The 24482-nt window shown below is 39.2% G+C and overlaps 2 protein-coding genes across 2 annotated transcripts in view; both read left to right on the top strand.

The window, feature by feature from the left end:
- Positions 1–12425, top strand: part of mphosph8 (M-phase phosphoprotein 8) — a 34861-nt gene extending 22436 nt beyond the window's left edge. Inside the window, exons 8-14 of the mRNA XM_042495282.1 lie at positions 1452–1592; positions 2527–2613; positions 2809–2963; positions 4049–4203; positions 5619–5743; positions 7053–7136; positions 9210–12425. Of these exons, the coding sequence (XP_042351216.1) occupies positions 1452–1592; positions 2527–2613; positions 2809–2963; positions 4049–4203; positions 5619–5743; positions 7053–7136; positions 9210–9251 (789 nt within the window). The 3' untranslated portion in view covers positions 9252–12425. The remainder of the gene's footprint in view (positions 1–1451; positions 1593–2526; positions 2614–2808; positions 2964–4048; positions 4204–5618; positions 5744–7052; positions 7137–9209) is intronic.
- A 4659-nt stretch (positions 12426–17084) lies between these two features.
- Positions 17085–24482, top strand: part of zmym2 (zinc finger, MYM-type 2) — a 45944-nt gene continuing 38546 nt past the window's right edge. The window contains exon 1 of the mRNA XM_042494227.1: positions 17085–17162. The gene's annotated coding sequence lies outside the window, so the exon portion shown is untranslated. The remainder of the gene's footprint in view (positions 17163–24482) is intronic.

The raw sequence follows: 24482 nt of genomic DNA, 5'->3' as shown, positions 1-24482 counted from the left end.
TGAAAAATATCCTTTCTGAAACAGAACTATTTATTTACACATTTCAATGTGCATTTATTCATATATTTATTGCCTCATTTATTTATTTCAGGATTTGTTTTGTAGCTGTATTTGTTTATTTCATAATTTTATTTTATTTAGGTCGAAGTTGGCTTTCCATAGATGACAGGCTCTGCGATCGAGTCTTTGTTAAATTGCGTCATCACATTTCAATTTCAAAACTTGGTCACTGCAGTGTTTATTTTACGCTGGATATTCATTCAGTTGTGTCTGTCTGTTGTTTGTTCGGGTCAGTCGGCTCTGCAGATGTCGTTCAGTAGTTTTCACAATTTTCTTTGTGATCAAAATGAGCTGAAGTTATGGTTTAGAGTTCCAGATGGCACTACTGCTATTTGTCACGGACAAAAAAAATTGTGTTATCCTTCACAGCAGCTGTAGTGATTGTGTTTAACCAGTGTTCACCTTTCATACCAAAGCCATTAGTGTCAGATAAACAAGAAACACTGACTGTGATAACCCGTTAACTCATTCACACCAACAGTAAACGGGTTTATCCTGTGTTGTTACTTCCCTTTGAAAAAGGTATATCTGTGTTGCAGTATATACAGTAGTTAGGGTTCAACCCCAGACACAGTTTTTTGGAAAACAAATCTGTTTAAGGTCTGCGGTTGTTTTATGCTAGTTCAGACACTACCATTGCTGTTTGATGTTGCAAAGCAACATTTATTTTTCCCTGTATAGTAGATACTGTAGCTTTATTTCATTGCTATGTATAAGCACACAGCGCGTGTAACTCTTCATCCTTGTAATTATGTTGCCTTCAGTTAATGCTTCTTATCAAGTACTGTAAGGAACCTATAACTTCAGCTTGTACAATAAAGTGCTTCTTGGCTTAAAATTTGAAGATTTTGGTGTCATGAGAAAGACGTTGTGTTTTTACAGAGCTCAGTGTTAGAGTTTTTTTGTTTGTTTTTTCGGCCTTTATAGGCCCCCATGGTGGCGATAGCTGTGGCCTGAGGCATTATGTTTTTGGGTTGTCCATCCGCGCATCTCTATGAGAGAGCCTTTAGAGAATTTATTCAAATTTGGCGCAAACATCCACTTTGAGTCAGCACATTGGAATTTTGTAGTCCCTGGAAAAAAAGGCATCGGAGCACAATTAAATTGATGTCGATCCATTATTAGCCCAATGCAAAGTTGACTCATTATACAAAAAAAGAAAAACAAGCTTGTGTTGCACAGTGTTGATGCAGAGTTGTACAAGTAATGGCTCATCACAAGAACTGAAAAACCCTTGAGGAGAAATGTTTTGTTTAAGTTTTAGGGTTACCCCTTCTTCAGCTTTCAAAATTAAAAACCGCTTATTAACAGTCCGGAGTAGATCATTGAGAAGTTGCTCATTTCACCTCCTTCATCTTTGACATTAAAGCTTTGTGTCTGTCTGTCTGCAGGATGTCAGCGGCATGTCTCTGAGCATGCTGGCAGCAGCAGGAGGGCAGGACGACATCCTCAGGCTGCTGATAAAGAAGGGGGTGAGGGTGAACGGAAAACAGAAGAACGGCACCACGGCGCTGATGCACGCCGCTGAAAAGGTAACAGCCTCTCACTCTATGATGAGAATTTAACTACGATGTTGTTCACTGTATTTCATTCTGCAGGGTTCATGTGTACATGAAAATCTGGAAAAGTCATGGGATTTGCAAATAGCAATTTCCAGGCCTAGAAAATTTTGGAAAACTAAATATACCCTCATAATTTTGGAAAAGTCATTGAAATCGGTTTCACAAACCTGTGTAATGACACATGATGTGTTCAAGGACCATGAAAATCCAACAATAATTTCTGTTTTTACTGTTTCTGAGTGTAATACATGGTGTAATTGGTGATTTTTAAAAATAACTTAATGTTTTTTAAAATAAATATAAATTGCCTAATTATTTTTTTTATTTGAAAATTGCCAAAAAAATCACCAAAATGTTTCCTTTAAAATCACCAAAAAATGTTAAAGAAAAAAAATAGACAGAATTTTTTATTTAAAAATTTGCAACGTCAAAGAACCGATAATGAATATCAATGATCATTTCACAGAATGTAAAAATAACGGAAATGTATTCGTAAATATTGTGCATGAACCCTGGTTAAGCGTGAATGTCCCAGATGTTGCCCTCTGGAGTTGGAGAGGACAAAATGGACAAAACGAGAGTCAACATAGAATCTAAATTCATCAGGTGGACAGAAACACAACTCCAAATAGATGCTGATGTTGCTCCATGTCTGCTGAATGTTTAAACAAGCCATGGTTTGTTGCGGCCAAAAATCACTCATTGTAGGTTAAAAGTGTTAAACACTTGTGGTACATCAGCACCATCATTTCATCTCCAAAATAAGGTTATTGTCCCATTTTCTCATGCAGTTTTCACGAATCCCCACCACGTCAACACCCTTTTTTTAAATTGGTAGCATCATACCCAGTCATTACATCTGTGCATTTTCTCAGTCTTTATTTTTATTTTTGTCCTCTGTCAGAATTTCTTGACGACCGTTGCTATCCTGCTGGAGGCGGGCTCCTACGTCAACGCTCAGAACTATGGCGGGGAGACGGCACTGATGAAGGTAATGCCACGTTTCACGCACAATCCTCCAAACTAGTTTGTCATCATGTTTACGTGTGAGGGGATAAAAAAGGTGAAGAGACGGGCAGTGATGAAAAACAAGATGATGTAATGCACCTGAAGGTGATTTACATCGGTTGGATCTGTTCATGGGACTCATGCTGTGCTGGTAAATTTCTCCTCGCCTCCTCATCAGGCGTGCAAAAGAGGGAACGCTGACGTAGTGCGCCTCCTGCTGGAGTACGGAGCGGACTGCAACATCCTGTCCAAACACAAGAACACGGCCATGTACTTCGCCAAGCTCAGCAACAACCTGATGGTGTGCGACCTCATCAAGGACCACATCAGCATGTGAGTGGCAACCACAGCTTCCAGTCACTGATACTGGGAGAGGAAAACAGTAAAATACCTTATTGATGCTATATAGTGCAATCTGCCACATATAGAGTTGCATAATTCCAGGAATATTCAAGGGAATTAACAGGAAACAAAATGGAAAAACAGGAGTTAGTTGCTCAGACTTTTTTTTTTTTTACACATATGCTCGTATTACACATATTTATACAAATGCAGATAGAAACAAACGTTATACCATCATAAGCAGACATCATTGTAGATGCTTTGAGTAGAAATTTTAAAAATCAATATCTCAGTTAACCCTTTGAAACATTATTTTCTTGTGCTGATATCAAACACCTTTCACAAGTGTTAAAGCCTTTGAAACCTGAGCAGCATGGTTTGCTTTATATATCGAAATCATGCGGGAAAAGGCAGCAAGCAACTGACGAGAAACGTCCCACAAATTGCAAGACATTAGTAAAATGTGACACCCAAGAACAAAATTTTTTAAAAAAGGGAAAAATGTCCAGAGAGCTATATTTATAATAATCCTAATCTAAAATTATGTTAAAGAAATAAATACAGTTAAATGTATAAAATAATTAAATTTTCAGCACTTTTGAGGTGATTTCTTTGTTTGTGTTTGTGTTTTACTTTTCTTTTTTGTGTGCTTATTTTCAGGTAATTTCCTTGTAACTATTTTACTAATTTTTTGCACATTTTTGGGCCATGTCATGTCCGTCACACATTGTCTGCTTCCCATGTTTTTCAAATAAACCAACCAACTTGCTCAGGTTTTGCTCAGTAGAGTAAGTATATTAGTAAACTCAAATAAGGTACAAATTTTATATTGAAAATGTGTGTGGGGGGGAATTCAATATTCTCCAAATTTCTGAGTTTAACTTCCCCTAAAAAAAAAAAAAAAATTAAAAAAATACCCATCCTGTAAAACCCTAATCATGCATCACTACTGACCAATAAACAGCAGGTTACACAGCAGTTAAAAAAATACTCCCCACATGTTGTTCTTTCCATTCTGTTTTCTCATGCATTTTGCCCATAAAGTCACTCACACTGTCTCGCTCTTTGTCTCTCAGGCTGTCCAGTGTTGCGGAGGACACCATTCGAGCGTACTTTGAGTCTCGTCTGGTGCTGCTGGAGCCCGTCTTCCCTCTGGCCTGCCACAGGCTGTGCGAGGGACCCGACTTCTCCCTGGAGTTTGGCTTCAAGCCACAGCAACAACAACCAGAGGGTAAAACACAAAGTCTCAGCTCTGTTAACAGCTGGTTGCATTTATTTGTTTGTTTTTAATTCTTATTTTATTTTTTTAACTTTTTTGAAGCCTCTGGGAACCCAAATCACTAAACAAATTAATTAATATATAATTTAGAGTCTCACATGCATAATCAAAGCATTAAAAAAATCATCAGACATTAGCCTCAATCCAAATTTGAAATATTGTCATTTTAGTTTTTTTACAGTTCCTGAAGCTGGGTTGATTTAGGCGTGATTATCCCTGATCCATATCACGTAGATAAATAAAGCCAGGTCAGGTCAAGTCAGGTGTCACTTGATACTAATTTAACATGCCAAAGTGAAATCCCTCGATGGTCCTTTCAATAAGGTGCTTTTTGGAAACACTCACTCTGAGTGCCGGAGCGCATGAACAGGACCGTCTGCAAATTCAGAGCGCTGCGGTTATCCAGAGCACCGCACTCTGTGAATGTGTGATGAAGTTAACCTTTCGTTAATTCATGCAGAAAAAGAACGCTCTGTGGCTTCAAACAACAGCTCGCTCGTTTTAGTGCAGAGCGTCAGATTGGATTTACGAGTCAGAGGGCTGAAACAGACAGAGCTGTGCCACGGCGACTCTGCTTTGCTCCACGGCTGTCGTCATGGAGACGAGAGACAGGTGACAAAGGTGGGATCCAAGCAGGTGTCAATCAAAACGTAATCTGCCACGCCCACACAGCGTCGAGAAATGCTGTTATCCTCAAAATAAGCTGATGGGAAGATTTATTTTCACTCAGATTTTTGTAGAAACTTAATGACTCGACTCTGATATAATATGTGCATTCTCACTATTTCAAGCCACGTTTCCAGAGCCTTTAATTAAACAAACATGCACAATAAACATAAAGCACCCAGTACCATTACACAAAATAACACAGTAAGACAGGATTTACTGTGTTTCTAGAACTCCGAAGAATCGCTCAGAGCTGCCAGAAATCAACTGCAACATCGGCGAAACAGGACACTGTCACTTTCGGCAACAACATAGCAGCAGAGCTCATGAGTTATACGGTTACATCCCATCACACAGCCTCAACAACAGCGTCCACACGTCCACAAAAAAAAATCAGTCCCGTCTTACCAGTAAAATTGTTGAGCCTCCTCCTGAAAACTTTGGGCCGATGGAGACTTCTTATTTAGTGATATCAGTTATTTAGCTTCAATGTTTATTTCATATTGTCTCAAATTAAATATGTCCCAGAGAAAATGACTTAGCACTGGACAGAGTGTGGTAGTGATCCTTCGACTGTACCACGTCTACAGCAACTGGCTGCATTTCTAAATACACGATATAATCATCCAGGACTCTTCGGCTTTTTTATCCTCTCTTGTTTTCCTCTCCCCCAACTCCTCCGTCACTCCCTGCCACTCCAGGCTCGGGTATCATCCTCTTCATCTTCCACGCTAATTTCCTGAATGGGATCACCGCCCGGCTCTGCGGACCCTGCAGCGTTCACGCCGTGGTGCTCAACGACAAGTTCCAGCTGCCCATCTTCCTGGTTCGTCCTCAACAAAAACAGCAGTTCGATTACACGGTGCTTAGCTAGAAGACAAACAAGCCAAGACAAGCGTAGGGAGCGGTTCATCTGAACAAATCAAATGTTTGCAAAGTACAAATGGGAAGGAAGTCAAAAGCGTTTCCAATTCGATGAGGGGAAAAAAGCTCCTGCAGGCCGTTCTCAAAATAAGGACTTAGTATCCCAGAATAATGAGACACTATTTTTGAGATTAAGTCATTATGTTGAAATTGTCTGAGATACTATGTAATTATCTTGAGATATTAAGTAATTTTGAGAAAGCTTTTAGTTATTTTCAAATATTAAGTTTTTGTTTTTTTCTAAATAAGTCATTATTTTAAGATGCTAAGTCATGTGGAGATACTAATTCATTATTTTGAGCAAGTTTGTCATTTTTATATACTAAGTCATTTTGAGATGCTTAGTCATTAGAAGTCATTATTTAGCAAGTTTGTCAGTATTTTAAGATATTTTTTGAAAGCCTCTAATTATCTTGAGATACTACATCATTTTGTTGTAATTATTTTTACATACTTCATCATTATTTTAATATAACTAATTATTTCATGATAAGTCATTTTCAGAGTTTGACATGGATTTTGAGATACTATGTGATTATTCTGAGAAGTGATGTTTTAAAAATAAAAGCTCCCTTTTTTGAGATACTAAATCATTATTATAAGATATTCAGCCCCAATTTGGACATTATGTCTTTTTCTTGGGATAATAAGTCATTGTTTCGACATAAGTCGTCATTTTTAGAAAATTTTACATTCTTTTGGGATACTAAGTCATTATTTTAAGGTACTAAGTCAGTATTTTGTAAAAGTTTGTCATAATTTCGAGAGTGGTCATTTTGAGATACTAAGGTATTTTTTCAAGAAGTCATTATGTGGAGAAACTTTCTTAATTTGGAGATACTTAGTTACTTTTGGGGGGGTAAGTGATTATTTTTAGAGAGCCTGAGATTATTTTGAGATGTTAAGTCAGAAAGTTTCTCATATTTTATAAGATAAGTCATTATTTTTGGAAAAAGCTTCTCATTATTTTGACATATTAAGTCCTTATTTTGAGAAAGGTTGTCATTATTTCACGTACACTCAGTGGCTGTTTTTCTGTAGTTATGTGATGTATTTATATAAAGTAACTATCCCTCTCTATATATATTATAGTTTTCATTGTTACTGAAAAAGTTCATTGAATCCATCTAATTCTGCAGTATTTTTTAAATTAAGTGGCGATATGCTTATTTTTCCTAAACTTTTTTTCACTTTTGTCTTCAAACCTTCAGGACAGTCACTTCATCTACTCCTTCAGTCCGGTTCCAGGCATCAACAGAGTCTTCATTCGTCTCGCATCAGCACCAACAGCCAAGGTAACACAGCAACAGTCACACAACAAACACAACTTTAAACACGTTAAAGCATCCGCTGCCAGTCGTATGTTTTTAGTTTTTTATTTGTTATGTGTGATTTTATTTCTATTTCTTTGTCATGCCAAACATCTGGCCCATCCCACATGGAATAACAAGACACCACCATTTTTTTTAAAAAAAACATTCATTTTGTATTAATATACATAAAATTAAAAAATGAAAAATGTGGTAAATTTGGTTTTTGAAAGTCTTTTTTTTTGTAAAACCCTGTTGAAATGTAACTGATATGAATACAAATGGACCAAAGCTGCCACACCAGATAAGACCGACGATATCGCTGCACGAAAAAACACAGTCAATGAGATAAAGAGCAGAACCCGTCTCAACACAACAAAGTGTCTTTATTTTACTGAATTAGTTTGACAGGGACTGTGCATATTAATGAACGTCACTGTAAATATGCCACAGCTACAGAGAAAGCTAGTTTTCATGTGGCCAGATGTTAAAACAAACGCATCCGCGAACACGCTCTGTCAGCCAGACAGGTCTGTTCATTTCCTGGTAGATTTATTTCATTCACTTTGCGTCTTGAAAGATGTACTCGTACTGTTGTTATCTTGCAGTTTTCAGGGGACAGGACACATTTCATTCTGCCGTGATAACTTTACAGAGCTGTAAAATCCTGTTTCACACTGTTATAAGCGGTGGATTGAAGAAAACTCTCTGGGTTGTATTTTATCTTTTTTACCTTTTTTTTTTTTACAAGTAGCAGAACACCAACACAGCATCGCTCGATTTTTTACGCTTGGAGGAGAGTTTCAAACTCAAAAAAAAACTCAAAACATTTGCTCTGTTTTTTTGGTTGGAGCATCCCTGAAAGGTTATCTGTTTACCATGAATATATAATATCTGTGCCTTCTGAGTGTATTTAGACTTTGTTTAGGAGTCGTGTTTGACGTAATTTTAATTTCGTCAGTATTTTTAGACAGTCAACCTTTTTTCTGTTCATTGATTGGCTTTGACTTCATCTTAAAGTAACGGTGTGTAAGATTTAGGGGGATTTAGTGGCATCTAGCGGTGAGGTTTCCAGATTGCAACCAGCTGAAAATTGTCCTGGTTAGAATTTCTTTGGTGTTTATTGTTAAGGAGGTTTTTCACCAGGAGCCGAATTACCCACAGAGTTCCCCTCCTCCCTTAAAAACAGACTAAGTGATTCAAAACTCTAAAAAATAATTAAAAAAGAAGTTTCACATCACAAATCATGGTTTCTCCGATGCTTTCCAGCGTGTTGAAGACGGGTCGCGAGCCCAACACCTGCTACATGAGGCGAGGCAAATTTATTTATATAGCACATTTCATACCCAAAGTGCTTTACAGATCAATCAAGTCAAAGTTGGTTGTAGCCCAATCAAAAAGCACGCCTCAAAGGGCTGTACAAAGAGTCATTTTAGTTAAATTTTAATAAAAAATGTAATTTTCGCAACATTATAACACATCCCTTTGTCCTCGGACCCTCGCAGCAGGTAAGGAAAAACTCCCTTTTACAGGGAGAAGGATGGTAGAAACCTCAGGAAGAGCGACTGAGGAGCGATCCCTCTGTCAGGACTGACAGACACATAAAAGATGTCACGTGCTAATGTGCGCTCACCTTTTTTCTCCTGAACTGAAAATCCAGAGGTTCAGGAGGTTTTCACCAGAGGCTGAATTATTCGCAGAGGTCTCCTCCTCTCCAAAACAAAATAACCCAATGATTAAATCTGTAAAAACACTGAATAAAAGCAGTTTCACGTTGAAAAAATCAGCGTTTTTCCAACGCTTTTGTCTCAGAGGGGCAGCTAACCAAAGTAGTGGATAAGGAAAAGCAAATGGCTCTATCTGAGGTAATACAAACATAACTATTCTTATTTTCAGGTGATTATATGATAAAGAAAACATAGTTAATATATTGTATTCAACTTATGCCAATATCCTCCCTTAAATCCGACACACTGGACCTTTAAAAGATCAAGCTGCTGTTCTATATGTTTCTTTTTTCTTCAAAAAACTCAATCTCTGACGTTCTTGTTTCCTCAGGTCAAGCTCCTCATCTGTGCGTACAGAGTCCAGCTGCAGTGATCAAAGTTTACACAAAGCCTGGCCTACACAAAAAACACGCACGTAAATACTGAGCAGCAGCTGAAGAGCTCTGCAGAGGTTATTGTCGTTGAAGAGAGGAAACGCTTGTCGGATCTTCGTCACCATGAAGTGAAATTAAATGCTGGTTTCCTCTGACGTCAGTAAGAATTCTCAAACTGATGATATCTGAATCGTGTTCTGCGTTGGCCTACACGTGCAGCGCAAATCTGAGGATGTCGAGAGTTCGATTAAGTCGCTGAGTAACCCTCGAGCAGCCCGTCCGATCGTTAGTGAAACCTTCGCCACTCCGCAGCCTTCAGGTGTGAGGAGGCCGACAGAAACTCCCTCCTTTCTCTCTTTGGAGTAACTTTCAAAACCGAAACCCTCCTTGGTTGTGCCTTTCTCCCCCGAGTCCCTCCTTCTGTCAGCGTGGATACGGTAGATGCGTGTGTTTTTGGTAAACCTAGCTTGTGTGTGTGTGTGTGTGTGTGTGTGTGTGTGTGTGTGTGTGTAGACTAAAGCAAGTTTTTTGGGTGCATTTGAAGAACATCAATAGGGGATTTTTTAGCACATTTTTTATCAATTTTTTTCTTGGACCAAGCTCTCCCACTCACGTTGGTTTGATAACACAGTACTTTATAATGGACTTTTTCAGTGAAATAAAGAGGTATTTGGGATTTTTTAAATGTGGGGTTATATGAGGTGTATCACCTACGGCAGATGGAGCAGTTTGGAGAAGCAGACAGGAGCACTGATATGAAAACCAGTCAATAAACTGCTGTGGACGCAGGCAGCAGCAAAACATATTTTAGGCACCTAAAATATATATTTCAGTTTAAGTGAGCGCTATATTTAGAATATATTTTTACTTGCTTTTCCTTAGCATCAGACAGCAGTTTCTGACTGTGAGCTAAAGCAGTTTTATCGCTCTCTTGTAAGCCAGAATCCATTGAGTGAAACTGTTATTTAACCCTTCGAAACCTTGGCAATTGAGCTTGATTTCTTTCAAAAACTCCTCTGTGACTCTGCCCGCATGTTTGCAGCTACCTGTACCAAAGAGTGGGAAAAGTGTAAAAGCTTTAAAATCCAGAGCGCTCACTCCACATCAGAATCTGGGGACTAAAACTCCCCCAAAAGTACACCACACAGCTCGCTGACGGGCGAAGAAAAACAAACTGGTCAACTTGAAAGTTTGTGTTTTCAGGCCTCGAAAATACCGTTTTTGCAACAAAAGTTTAATGTGTCAAACAGAACTGTTGCTATGTAAACAGCCTCTCAGTCGACAAAGGGGGCGATTACTCTGAGACGCGGAGTAATCGTGTTGGCGGCCCCTCTCTTGCTGCTGTGCGATGCGTGTTTCTGGCGATTTTTGTGCACGCATGAAAGTTAAAATATTTTCACCTTTTCTGCTCGAGGCGCGGAGTCGCGCTGCTCATCAGTGTCACTTTTGATCTCACGCACGCAGTATGCACACGCAACCCCCCTCCAGGCGCTCCCGGCTGTTTTTCCAGATGCTCTTCCGAGGCATTCAAGGGAAAATATTCTATATATAGAGCACACTTACACCAACGCTGATTTTTTTTCAGGTTGTTAAAATGTTTGGCTGCTGTCCCGACCACAGCAGCACATTTAGCTTCTGTGTCAGTGCTCCTGCCTGCTTCTCCAAACTGAGGGCGTGTCGACCGCCAGCGTCTGTATCCAACACACTGACGATGGATAAGTACCTCATGCAACCCCACTCTAAAAAAATCAAACTATCCCTTTAGCCTGTGTATCAGTGTGCCCCTGTCATGGTCAGAACTTGTGAACTCTTTCCTAAAGTCATGATTTGTTTTGGATGCAGCAAAGTGGACAAGAAACGGGAAATTTTTGTGTAAATTTCCGCACCAAAATTAGATATCAATTTTGGGTCGTAAGTGCTCGCAAACTTGGATTCTTAACATCTTTTTGTTTTACAAAATCATAGACCAGTTTGTTGTCATCGGAGTTACCAATTTAACATCTCACTTATGTGTCCTTAAATTTGGTGTCGACACAAGTTAACGCGCCAGAATGATTCGATTACAAAGTAAGATGTTGAGAGTTTTGAATGAATGAAGAAAACTTCCTTTTGCCTTCAATGCACAGAGTTTCTGTTTATATTTTCTCGTTTGTACATATTAACTTACAATATAGAAATATATACATACATATATACAGTTTTAGCGTCATCTGATGACTTTTGTTGCTCTTTTTTGTGCCACTGTAGGAGTGGGTTAAGTTATTTAGTGTGTACAGTTACAAAAGCTCTGATGTTTTAAGGGCTAAAATCGACCCCCTTTGCTCATTTTGGGGTTTTTTAATTAGAAAAGTTTTTCTAGTCGCTAGTCTAGATCGCTGCAGCGTCCAGATATTTGTACACAGACAGCAATTCTGCAGGGCTGCTTATCAAAACTGGCTCGTCGCTCCTCTTCACTCTCCTCTGACAATCTTTTTCACCACAAATTGACTCCAGATATTTCTCATGGCAGCAATATTTCTTTAAACAACGTTGTTGAATTGTTGCAGATATTTTTTTTACAGTTTGCAGTTAAATGAACAGTGTTTGTTTTCATAAACTCTAAACTGATGAGGCCTCTTCTTGCTAACTTAATTTCCAGTTTTCACTTTGTTCTGTCAAAATTCAAAAGTGAAGGAGGAACCAGTTTTGCTAATTTTGACTGTTAAACTTAATTGCTTCTAACTCGATGTTACACGTGCAGATCTTGACTTTGACTTTTAATCCATCGATTTCATCACTGCAGCCATCTGGCTGCAGTCATGAAAATGACGAAATATTAGAAAAATAGCCAAACTACTGCGGTTGCTGCAAGCTGAGACAATATGAATGCCTGTATTCAGAGCAGTTTGAATAAAAATGTAATGCAGTTAAAGACATGAAGGGATTTTGAGACGTGCACAAATAGCCATTCAAAATATCTTTAAAATAACAGCTGCATGTTCACATTCAGCTGCTTATAAAAACAAAAACAAGGAAATGAACTCAAGAAAAACAAAATGTATTTACTTTTTTCCCCTTTTTATTCTGTTACATCATTTTAAATACATAATTTAAAGAATTATAAATATAGTTTTCTGGACATTTTTTAATCATACCTAATAATCCCCTCCTGCTAATTTTCAGCTCATTTCTTTGTCACCTTTTACTAATTTTTTTGCAGTTTGCAGGACATTTCTTGAAGTTGCTCATTATGTTTTTCTTGTGTTTTTGAACAAAATTAAACCAATTTTTACATATTTAAGAGATTTAAATTGTATAAAAACATGTCTGAATGCAGCACAATAAAACTGAAATCAATCCAGGTGTTAAAAGGGTTAAATCTGCCATTGATTTTTATATTGTGATAGTGCTGACTTTTCAAAATCAATCTGGACTTAAAGCTGCTTTAGTCTGATCCATAATGATGCAGAATCAATTATTATACCACAATAATGGAACTTAAAACTCCATTATTGATCTGTGATGTAAGTCTGATAATTGATTTTCATAATACATGAAAAAAATAGAAGTCAATGGCTGCAGAGAAGGAAAAACTATTAAGAATCTAAAATTTTCAAACATGCATTTAAAAAGATGACTAGTACTGAGCAGCGTGTAGGATTCGTCGTCGAAATAGAAGTTGTAAAAACTGTGGTATGGCCCTTTAAGAGCGAGGTGAAGAGGCTGTTTTATGTTGCTGATAGTTTTAACCCCTCGTGGCCTCTGCTGGAGATCCTGCAGATCTTCTGTCTTACCGTTAGATCTCCCGTAAACCGTTGACTTCTACAGATATGTGGCTCTGAATGTTCCTGCAGGTAGACGTGCACTGTGTGTGTGTGTGTGTGTGTGTGTGTGTGTGTGTGTGTGTGTGTGTGTTAGTGAGGAAGAGTGATCTCAGTGTTGTTTGTATAAAGTGCTGCAGCCAGTCACTGCTTTACCCCGAGGCTGTGTCTCTGTCCCAAAATAAAAACGTGTACATAAATTTCCACACTGGTTTCTCTATCTGTATTCATTTAGCATGTGTGTGAAGTCCTTTAATCCAGGTGCTCAAAATGTGTCGTTTTTATGTCTTTATTCGTGAAAAGACAGAACAGAGTTGCAAAAAGTGAGGGGGGAAAGATGAGTGATCATGACAATTATTGCAAATCAGTTGCCAGAGTAAATGTTTACATTGTACATTTCTGCAAAAAACAGATACAGCAACGCTGAGTTTTAAGTGTGCTGAGGTTTAGGCACAAAAAACATGTTTAGTAAAAGATCATGTTTTGACTTAAAATACCCACATTTAGGTGGCACAACCCCGGCTGGAAATGCTGTGAAGTCTCAGTGGAAAAAATAGTGACAAGTCACTACAAGACACACATTTTTGGGGTCCAAAATGTTGCTGGAAAGACAGCAATGACATGCTTAAAAAAATAAAAATTAAAAAAAAAATTAAAAATGACGAAGTCATCTCCCATTTTACTTCACTTAATGTTGATATGATACATATGAAACATACAAATGTAACGTATTTTTGGTTTGCAGAAATGTATAATGCCACGTTTCCTCTGGCAACTCGACTGTTTATCATCGCATTTCGATGCCTTAGATGCCTTGGCATTTTTGTGCCAAGAAAAAAACACAGTAGGCCCAATAAAATAGAATAAAAAGATATATAGCAAGTAATGCAACAGTTAAGAAACAAAAAATGGAAAATTTGATAAAAATATGAGAACATTAAAATATGTATAATAATTCTGTTTTTAAAATGAAAGAACTAAACAGTTTTTATGCAGAATATTGACCAAAGAAAGTGTGAAAGGCTCTCGTTCTCCTTCGCCCTACATTTCCAACTGTTGTTAAAAGGTCAAGAACTTTGTTAACGTGTATAAAAACGCCCTCAAGAGCTAATAAAAAAGGAAATCTAACATTTGCGTGAAAAAGATACTTGATGGACGGTGAGAGAGATGTTTTTTCAGCTTGTTTAGTTTTGTTGCACTGAACTGAAAAGGGAAAAAAAAGTTTTTGCATTCCTGTCTTGAGTCAAGTCCCAAGTCCTAAACTTTGAGTTTTGTGTCTTAGAAAATTATTTTTAAAAAGCTAGGTGGTAGAAAAATGTTCAGATCTATATTAATAATGATCATAATCAGATATTTCAAGCGTTCACTGACTTCCTTTAACCCTTTGAAACCTGAGCCAAGAGGCTTGGTTTCCCTCAAAAACATGTGAAGGCAAAGTGAGATTCAAGAAGAAATCACTCCAAAATAAGCAAGAAATTAGTGAAAAAAAACACAAGAAAATTACCCAATAATAATGTTTTGTTTGTTGTTTGACAATTATTGGGTAATTTTCTTGTGTTTTTTTTCACTAATTTCTTGCTTATTTTGGAGTGATTTCTTCTTGAATCTCACTTTGCCTTCACATGTTTTTGAGGGAAACCAAGCCTCTTGGCTCAGGTTTCAAAGGGTTAAAGGAAGTCAGTGAACGCCTCACACACACACACACACACACACACACACACACAGTTTACGGCTGCTTAAGGCTTTGATAAACTATCATTGTGTGTTTCTGGTGAAATCTGGATCATGGGTCACATTTTAGGCCACATGATGTGAGCTGCTTTAGTTTTTGTAATTTGCGTGTTTTTGGACATGCATATTTGTGACATTTTGCAGATCTGGCAACCCGACTGTCCTCTTTCTCAGTCTGATTTTGGACATAAATCCGTCCTGTCCTCCTCATCTTTAATCTGATGAGTATTATAATGTGTGTGTGGGTCTGTAGAGGCGGAAATAACCTCTGAAGTGAATCTGCAGTGATGTTGGTCTCCACCTTGAACGCACCTGATCCGCCATATTAAAAACGTGGTCACCACTTAAATCGACTTTTTGCCTCTTTAATGCAAAAACCCCACCATTTACCCCCACACATCAACCCTTTTGAATCATTAATTGGCATTTTTGCTTTAAAAAACAATGATTTTATGTCTCTTAAATGTATTTTTAGCTCATTTGACATCCTATTTCTCCTGTAGAGCCGTCTGAAATGTTTTTCGGACACTCTTGGGGGATTAATAGATATTTTCTGGTGTCTCGTGCATGTCTGGATGAAATTACGTGAGGAAACCCGATGTTGCACCGGCAGGACTGGGAACATGAACTCTCTCAACCCGGATCTCTGCTGCTGATTGGACCCGGGCTGTGTGCTCTCAGTGCGGCCGGTTTTGAAAGCCTGTGTCTGTTTACCGGCGGATCTGAAGTCGGTTTACACGGGAGACGTGATACGTATCGATAAGGTTAAATCGGCTTAATGGAGCAGTTTAATTGCCGACCATGCAACCCCCCTGATTGCTCCTCGTGCGGCTGCGCAGTCTGAAAAAAACTGTAAGAAATACGAATGGATGCCGTCAGAGAGGCGAGTAAATGAGAGAGGTCTCACTCTGCCTCTACTTCCTGTTGCGATAAACGTGAGCAAGATTTAAAGGACCATACCGCTGCTTTTGGTAGTTAACTGTATGTTGCTTTAATTGTGGTTGGGTTATTTCTTAAGCAATACTATACTTACAAAAGTAAAAATACACAGGTACTCGTATCAAAATGTATTAAAGTATCAGAAGTAGCCTCAAAATAGCCTGTACATTATGCACCCAAGTCAAGACAGGTAAATCCCAAGTCCTGAATTTTGAGTCTTGAGTCCTAAATAAGTCATTATTTACAGTGGCCCTGAGGGTCAAAACATTACATTGCATTACAAAACACTACAACTTTTCCCCAAACACCACAGCATTTCCCAAATCAAAACATTTCCCAAAACACTACAGCATTTCCCCAAACAAAACATTTCAGAGAATAAATTAACATTTACCAAACACTAAAACATCTCCCAGAAAAAAAACCTAAACAAGAGCACAGATAACTGACATTCTACAAAAATCACGAGAAATAATAATTGTAAGAGCAAGAGAGGAAAGTGGGTTGTGAACCTAAACAATTTGTTTGTGGATAAAGCATTTCCCCATTAACCCTTTAACAGTCGCACTAAGAAATACCTTTGCGAAAAATGATACATTATAGACCACAGAATACGTTGACAAAATGCATCAATTTATTTAAAAAAAAATCCTGTAATAAATGCATTGTAAAAAGTGAAAAAATCAATGCAGAATCATAGAAATCAGAAAATAAAAAATAACTTCATACAACAAACATAGAAAAATAAATAAGCAAAAATGAATAGAGGCAAATAAGAATGACTCTAGTAAAAAAAATCTAAATATTAAAGTAACTTTTTAAAATGAAATAAACAAATTAAAAAACAAACGAAAACAAAATATGTTACAAAATATAGTAACAAAATATGTTTAAAATGTATGATAGAAAAAAGAAATAATCAATTTAATATTATAAAAATAGAATTAAATAGAACGGTGGTATAATCAAATTACTGGAATGTATCTGTAGAAACATATGTATTAAATAAAACTGGGTTTCACCAAGTTTTTAGTAAAGCAATTTGGAAAAAAGGGGTACAATGCCTGTTAAAGGTTTAAAATAAAAAAAAAACATAATTTTAAATATGTTTTACTTGTTATCACAATAACAAATCATAATGTTACAGTTACTATAAACCTGAACACCTAAAATAAGGCAAAAAATGATTGTTATTTTACACAGGAAAAAAAATGGATCAAAGTTTCCCACAAAAAGAGCAAGAGTTTTCAACATCTGCTCTCGTAACGCCCTCAAACCGGCATGTTACGTCACGTGAGACGCCGCGCGGTCCGGAGTGAGTCATCCTCTCAGCAGACGATCTTTGGTCGGAAAGTGGAAAGTTCTCCGTTCTGCGCACGCGCTCCCGGGATTAATGTCAAGGCACAAAAGTGGCGCTACACCGTTTCCAGCTCTACTCCGGTAAGCGAATTTCACAGACGTTTTTTCTCCCTTAATATTACAGTTTTACGCCTAATTAAGTCAAAGTTTCGGGAACTTGTGCGGGCGGCCCGGCGGGTGTCCACGGACTGTCCCCGGGAGTCCCGCCGGGCCGTGGAGACACACAGAGAGACCAATAAACAGTTAAATTAACAGCTTTTCCTGCTGCTCCGTGTGCTGTGGCCGCTGCCGCCTCTAGTCTCCAGTATTGTTCAGTTGGCTCCCTAATGGCGGACGGCAGGCAGTGCTGTTTTCCGCTGGGGGAGGAGAAGGAGGGGGGTACATGCTGTGTGGTTGTGATATTTTCGGGTTTAAACCGGGTTTTGGGTCACTGTAACTCCCGGGAGAGTGCTGTAAACACGGTGCGGGAGCGTCTTTGCGTGTCGTTGTTTACCACCGCATGACACAAATGAGACAGTTCATGTGATATGTAATGTGAGGGCGCCCCCGGTGGCGGCCCGGTATACCTGCCACTGATTGCGCCAGGGTGGACTCCGTGCAGGGTAACTTTCCAATTAAAACCCCACCGTCACAGGTATCACAAAAAACGGGCTTTTAATCCGGGTTTCGGGTCTGATTTGGTGTTGCAAGCACGTGTACGAGCAGAGAAATAATGTGAAATATATATATGTGTGTGTGTGTGTGTGTGTGAAACCACACAGCCGTTACAGATTGTGTGTGCAACATTTTAGCTCTTTTTTTAACGCATCTGACGCTAAGTTGCGGTCATTATTTTAGTGGCTTTTTAACAATGGCGCAGTCTGTGCATGCTCTCCTCCCCTCGATCATCCGCTAATCCAATGGCTGTTTGCGCCAGGGAGGGCAGGCAGGGGTGGGAACGGAACAGAACACCCTGAACCACGTTTCTCCTGGATCCCCAACTTGGAGCCCTCATTTACCTGGGTTATTTATGGAGGAGTTGCGCCGCTCAGGTAGTTGTGTTTATTGTTCTTGATTAAAGTTTTGGGACCTGAGTCCATAGTTTGTCACGCTGAAGGGGAAAGCAGGTCGAGTGGTAGTCGGTTTGACCGGATTTTGTGGTCCTCGTCATGGAGCTCAGATCCTAGCCGGTGTTAATAACCAAGGGCACGACCATGGGGAGTTTGTCAGCTCATGAAAGCTTTGCACACTGCTGATTTTTTAATATTTCAGAGCAAAACTCATCAAAATAGTCCGGGTTTCAGCTGCCAGGTAACCGGAATATTGGAGCCCATCAGCTGGCTTGGGGGATGTTCTGGTGGCTGCGCATTACGCATCACTTCTCAGTGACATAAGCCTTATATAATAATCCCAGGCGTTTGATTTGAATGTGTTATCAGTGTGCGTAACTTGCGCAAACAGCTGCACGTCTCCACCTGCGGGAAAAATGCGCAAGTGCTGGAAAGGTAGAGGGAGCACCTATGCAAGGTGATGATGTGGCTGTTCTGGCGCAGATTTTTAACTGCTCGTCTGCTTTGCATAGAAGCACCCCCAGCCTAGACCACCTCTGTGTGTGTGTGTGTGTGTGTGTGTGTGTGTGTGTGTGTGTGTGTGTCCACGTCCACCTGGTGTTAGGAGCAAGGTTGCATGTCAGAGCTCATTAATGCCGGACCCTCGTTTCCCCTCTCATCCACGTGAATGCAGGCTGGCTCATAGCTCTGCATTGCAGTCTGAACTGAGTCTAGACCAGGCTATTTTTTCCCCCTCAGAGCTCTACTGAGTTGCTTTTGCACATAGATTCCCTCTGTTGGTGTAATATCAGAGCTGTGATGCATTTATTTTGCAGCTCAGCTTGGCTTTGGGGAAGGTGTTGCACATGGAGAGAGGTGCCTTTGGGTCCTCTCTCAAAATTTTGACATCACATAACCCCACGGCCACAGACAGACAGTTATGCAGACTCCAGACATATTGTTGGGTTATATTTCCTAAACTTGTGTTAGATAGCAGTCACTGTTTGGATTGCCATCTTGTTTTTGAACAGTCAAGAACACCTAATTGATCTTGAATGTCATGCTGTTTTGGCTTGTGCTTCCTGTCACATGGTCACCGTGAGTAACTCTTCCTCCTGCAGCTTCAGTGTTTCACAGTGAAGTAGATCTTAACAATCATCAAAGATACTTTATGCAGCTGTGGTGCTGTGCAATAATGTATGCAGGGTTTTTATCTGAAAGTATAGACTCGGATGAACTTTCACACAAGTAGTTGACGTTTTTAAACAAAACGTGCATTTCTGAAATAATGTTTTTGTTTTGATAGAAAAAAGGCAAATCATGTTAAAACATGTTAACATTGATGTCTTTTCAAATATGTATTTTAGCTTCTTTTCTAAATTGCATCAAAATATCAAATAGTTGAGAGTTGGAGCAAAAATAGGAAGTGATAGAGTTGCACCCTCTAGACCAGTGATACTCAACTTACAGCCCATGGGCCAAATCTGTCCCCCAATAAGGTGCCAGGGGGCCCCTCGTCCCAAAATTCAAGATACTTCTTCAAATTCTAGAAATCCTCAAATTTGAGAAATGTGCTAAAATCATAGAAACATATTTTGGGCTACTGCTACTGGCTCCTGGCCTCCTGTCATTTTGCAAAAGTGCCCCCCAAGCAAAGCAAATTGAGTATCCCTTCTATAGACAGAGCTAGAAAATAATATTAGTCAACCACATTTTAGGCACCCTGAATCCTTAAAATGTTCTTTATGTGTCAGTCAGAGTATTAAAGTAGCAGTAAACAACTATTTGCTTTGTAAAAACATAGTGGAATAATTGGCAGAGCAGAGAATAAAGATATGCTGCTTCTGCGTGTGTTGTAATCCGAGCTTCTCTGTAGTTTGTTGTGGTAAGCCGGCCCAGCTGCACGTGCATGTTAGTGCACGTGTGTATCCCACCAGCTAGTGGTACCTTTCCCCCAAATTTGGTGAGGACGCCAGGGGACCGGCTGCTCCACTCAACTGGCTTCTTGACAGGCTTTCCGCTGGTGACATAGCCTGTCTGGAAATGCGCTTGATTGAAGAAACGTGCTGGTCGTCAGACAGTCCGTGGTCGAATGCTCACAGTTTCAAACAGGAAACAACATGGCGGCCTGTTCATAAACTTTTCAAAATTCTGTTTAAACCAGGAACGCCAGTTTCTGATAATTATGCTGTTTATGGAGTTAGCACCTTTAGTTGCTAGCTGCTGGCTCCGCCATCTAACTCTAACAGTTGTGAAAGAGAGGGGTTTTTTTTGTCAGTAGTGTTGCAGCTTTGTACTGGTCTGTAATCACAGTGACATAACATGAACTTTCAGGGCCTGCGTGTAACACAATGAAATACAGCATGATATTCTCAATACATGGTACCCTTTGTTTAAAGATCCTGAAGTTTGGGGTTTTGAATATTCGGCTCTGGTCCAAATGTCGTGTTGCTGTTTACATGAGAGTGTAACCTGCACCTGAAACCTCTGATAATTCACACTAGCTGTGTTGTAAATGTCAGCGTTTGATGTTTTAATGTTTGATTCTTGGTGAGTCAGTTGGGGAAACACGATGTTTGACTTTGAGGATCTTGTCTGTAGCATTGTTGAGCAAATATCCAATTAGAAGTTACTGTCAACAGTGATTTGTCAACATTTTCACTGCTTTTGCATATTGTATTTGCAGGATTTTGATCAGTAGGACTTAATAGTGAACGTAAATACTGTTTTGGCACTAACTAACATCTTGTAGGTCTCTAGCACTGAGTCATATGCTGCAAGCTGGCATTGAATATATGGTCATATTCTTCGTGTTTTTTGTTTTTATTTAAGTTCTTGTACACAATGTGCAAAAGTTAACATTTGGGAATTTTGGCTGACATAACAATAAAGCTAATGGGTTGCAGGACTGATGCATTGAATTTAAGATATTTGTTGTTTTGTGGACCCTGTTGTAATTGCCAAGGAGCTTTTTTAATATGTGTCAAATAAATTCCATCAAAATGTTAACTGCCAGTAGCAACAAAGCGACAGATAATGCAAAAACAGAGAAATTTCAAATACTAAAAATATGAGCGTAATAAATTAGATCAGGGGTCTCCACGAGTAGGCCTCTTCATAATATGTGGCATTTATATCAATGTGTATTTTTAGACACGATTGAATTTTTGATGAAGAAAACCAAACTTACATAAAGACTTAAATTATCATCAGTAACTTGGCGACCCCTCTGTAGTAACTCTGAGGACCGCCCCAGGGGTCACAGACCCTCTGTTGGTCACCCAGGAAATTAGATGAATGCAAAGATATTCATTTGGCTTGAATCAGGAAAGTCTTGGTAAAGGATGGACTTCCTACCGTACTGAAATTAAGCAAAGTCTCATCTTGATCCAGAAGCTAATGTGACGGAGGTGAAAGTTGTAAGCAAAGTATGAAAAAGTAAGAAAACCCCAATTAAGAAGAAAAATCCCCCCTTTTGTGTTCCCAATGGGACTTTATTTTGAAAAAATATGTTTAATAATCAGTGTTGAAAGACAAAAAATGTTTTGATACTGTTTGAATTGTGCCATAAATCACATATATTGTTTGTCAATTTAAGAGATTATTTGCAAGTCAAGAAGGTTGCAGTTTGTCTCTGTAATATTTCGTTTTGCATAGTGCACAACACACAGGCATCCTAACTTTAGCGAGAGGAAGGTGTGACATCACTCCAGCAACTTGTGTCATTGTAATTGCACGTTTTTACAGTTATACTTTCCAGAGTTTTGCAAAAAAAAAACAGTGACCTTTGTGACCTGGAAAATTGTCTTTTGAAGGTTTAGTGGAATTTAGTGGTATCAGGTGGTGAGACTGCAGACTGTAACCAAATTAAACTTCTTCTAAGTACCAGGAGTGTAGCATATAACTATGGTGGCGGACGCTAAAACGTAAATAGCCACATCTGGAGCCAGTGTTTGGTCTTCCTGTTCTGGGCTGCTGCAGAAACAGTATGGCGGACTCAGTGTCAGAGGTCCTGCTCCACATGTAGACATCAATGGTTTATTTTAATGTAACAAAACCACAAGGATTCTTAATTCAGATGATTGTAAACTAATGAAAACATGGTTATGAATACTATAACTTCCCCTAAAACCTGCAGAGACCTCACTTTTCTTGTGCTGCTTTCAGACGCCTTTCTCAAGTATTTAAACCTTTGAGCGCCGAGCAAAGTGGTTTGATTTCTTTCAGAAACATGGGGAAAAGGCAACAAGGAAATGCTCTTCAAATTGCAGGACATTTGTAGATTTGGAAAATTATTCTTAAAGAGTTAGGGAAAACTGCATAGGGAACAAGTCAAAAAGCTAGGCTAATTAGCTAATTTCATATGTAAAATTATTTCACAGGATTGTTTTAATTTTTAAGCTCTTTCCAGGTCATGTACACTATTTATTTATTTCTACTATTTTTGTTGGTAATTATCTTTTTTTTTACTTTTCAAAAACTTTTTTCAGGTGCTTTCTACTATTTTCTTCTAAACTTTTGGACCATTTCTTCTTTCATTGCTCATTTCCATCTTCCCATGATTTTGAAGCCAATTTGCTCAAGTTTCAAAGGCTTAAATTGACAAACATCATTTGTAATTCATGGTACAAAATTTTAAAACTACCAATTTATTTGGTACTTTTTAAGTTTCAAAGGGTTAAATTGACAAAGATCATGTATAATCATGGTGCAATTCAAACAAGATAAAAAAATTATTCCTCTCTCCCATGGTCCACCGAAAGGGGAGGTCACCTCTCTACACGCCAACCAGTTTCCTGCAACATACCGTAGCTGTAGTGCTGTCATTTAATTGGATGCACCCCACAGTGCTGGGGCCAAAATGGCCGCCGTGATGATGTCAAGGCAGTGACGTGTCTTCCTCTGTCGTGCAGACGTGCCGTTGTAGCTCTGAAGGCTGCGTTCAGGTGCTTTCTGTTCGGGGTGACTGTTGGGTGAAGAACATAGAGCTGCAAAGATCATCGCCTGCACAGGAGGATGTGTGTGCGCGCTTGCATCTGTGTGTGTGTGTGTGTGTGTGTGTGTGTGTGTGTGTGTGTGTGTGTGTGTGTGTGTGTGTGTGTGTGTGTTCCTGTGCTGCAGCTGTCAGCAGTGATGTGATGTGTGGCTTAGAGCCACCCTCACTGCTGTGTAACATGAAAGGGAGATTTTGACAGAAACAGATCAACATAGAGAGTGCACACATCCCCGAAAAGTGCTTTAAATAGTGTCTGATCCCGAATGTGGCACCAAATCAGCCAACAATATATTTCATTGTATTTCTTCTCTTTTGTGTTTTATACATTTTTCAGGCCACATTTAGTAACACTTAGCTACAAAATGCATTTTTTACATTAAACCCTTCACACGTTATTATTTCAGGGTGATTTCATTAGAATATTGTGTTGGCCAACTCAACAGCACCCTGATGTCGAGCGCAGAGAACGAGTCCCTGTGGTGGTTGGTGGTGATGGTGGGCCTTACCATCACCACGGCAACCAAGGTGTAGCTTCACCAGTTGCCGGGGGCAACAAGAGCGAAGCTGTGTGTAGCGACACACACACACGGGTAGGAAGCGGGCAGGGAGGGAGGGAGGGATGTGAAAGGCAGCAGGTGAGAGGAGGAGGAGGAGCGGAGAACACGAGGAGAAATTAAGGATGAGAGGAAGAGGAGACGTGATGGAGAGGAGGAGGAGCAAAGTTGCCTCCGTTGCTGGGCAGGCACCTAGCAGTTCTTGACAGTCTTTCGTTGAAGACTCCACTATTGAGTTTTTACTTCCCCTTTTATAGTGATAAATGCAGCCAGACGGACTCTGCAGCACCAGACCTCCACCCTTCAACCCTCATAGAAATAAAACAGAATATAAAGCCTTTTTTGTCCTTGTATTGTGCAGCATACAATGAAATAAGTGCCACTCTTGGTTGCTACACAAGAGTTAAAAAGGACATAAATGGCATACAAAAATAAAACGATAAAGGGATACCATTTTTCATCCTGCTTTCTATCAAAACAATGTGGGTAGTATGTGTAGATGAACTGTGGTAAAGTTCCCTTCATCTAACCAGTGCCTAGAAATTACATATTTGCACCTCAAAATAACATAATTTTCATAATTTGGCGGTGTTTTGCTGACTCTTGGGGCTGTTGCTTGATTACAGGCTGCACCTCTGCATGTTCATATTGCCTGATAAGGCTTTGTGACATTAGAAAGTAGATAATTTAAGCATAAAAGAGGGCTATCATTTCATATTATGCTATATCGTTTATTTGGTTTACATCATCTGATAACGCTTTGTGTCCGTCCGCGTGGCCGAGGGGGCGTCTAGACAAAGCACGGCACCAAAACAAACAAACA

This window comes from Plectropomus leopardus, chromosome 10 (genome assembly GCF_008729295.1).
Source record: "Plectropomus leopardus isolate mb chromosome 10, YSFRI_Pleo_2.0, whole genome shotgun sequence".
Taxonomy (NCBI): domain Eukaryota; kingdom Metazoa; phylum Chordata; class Actinopteri; order Perciformes; family Serranidae; genus Plectropomus; species Plectropomus leopardus.
The sequence above is the reverse complement of the archived record's forward strand: the minus strand, read 5'-3'. Positions and strand labels throughout refer to the sequence as shown.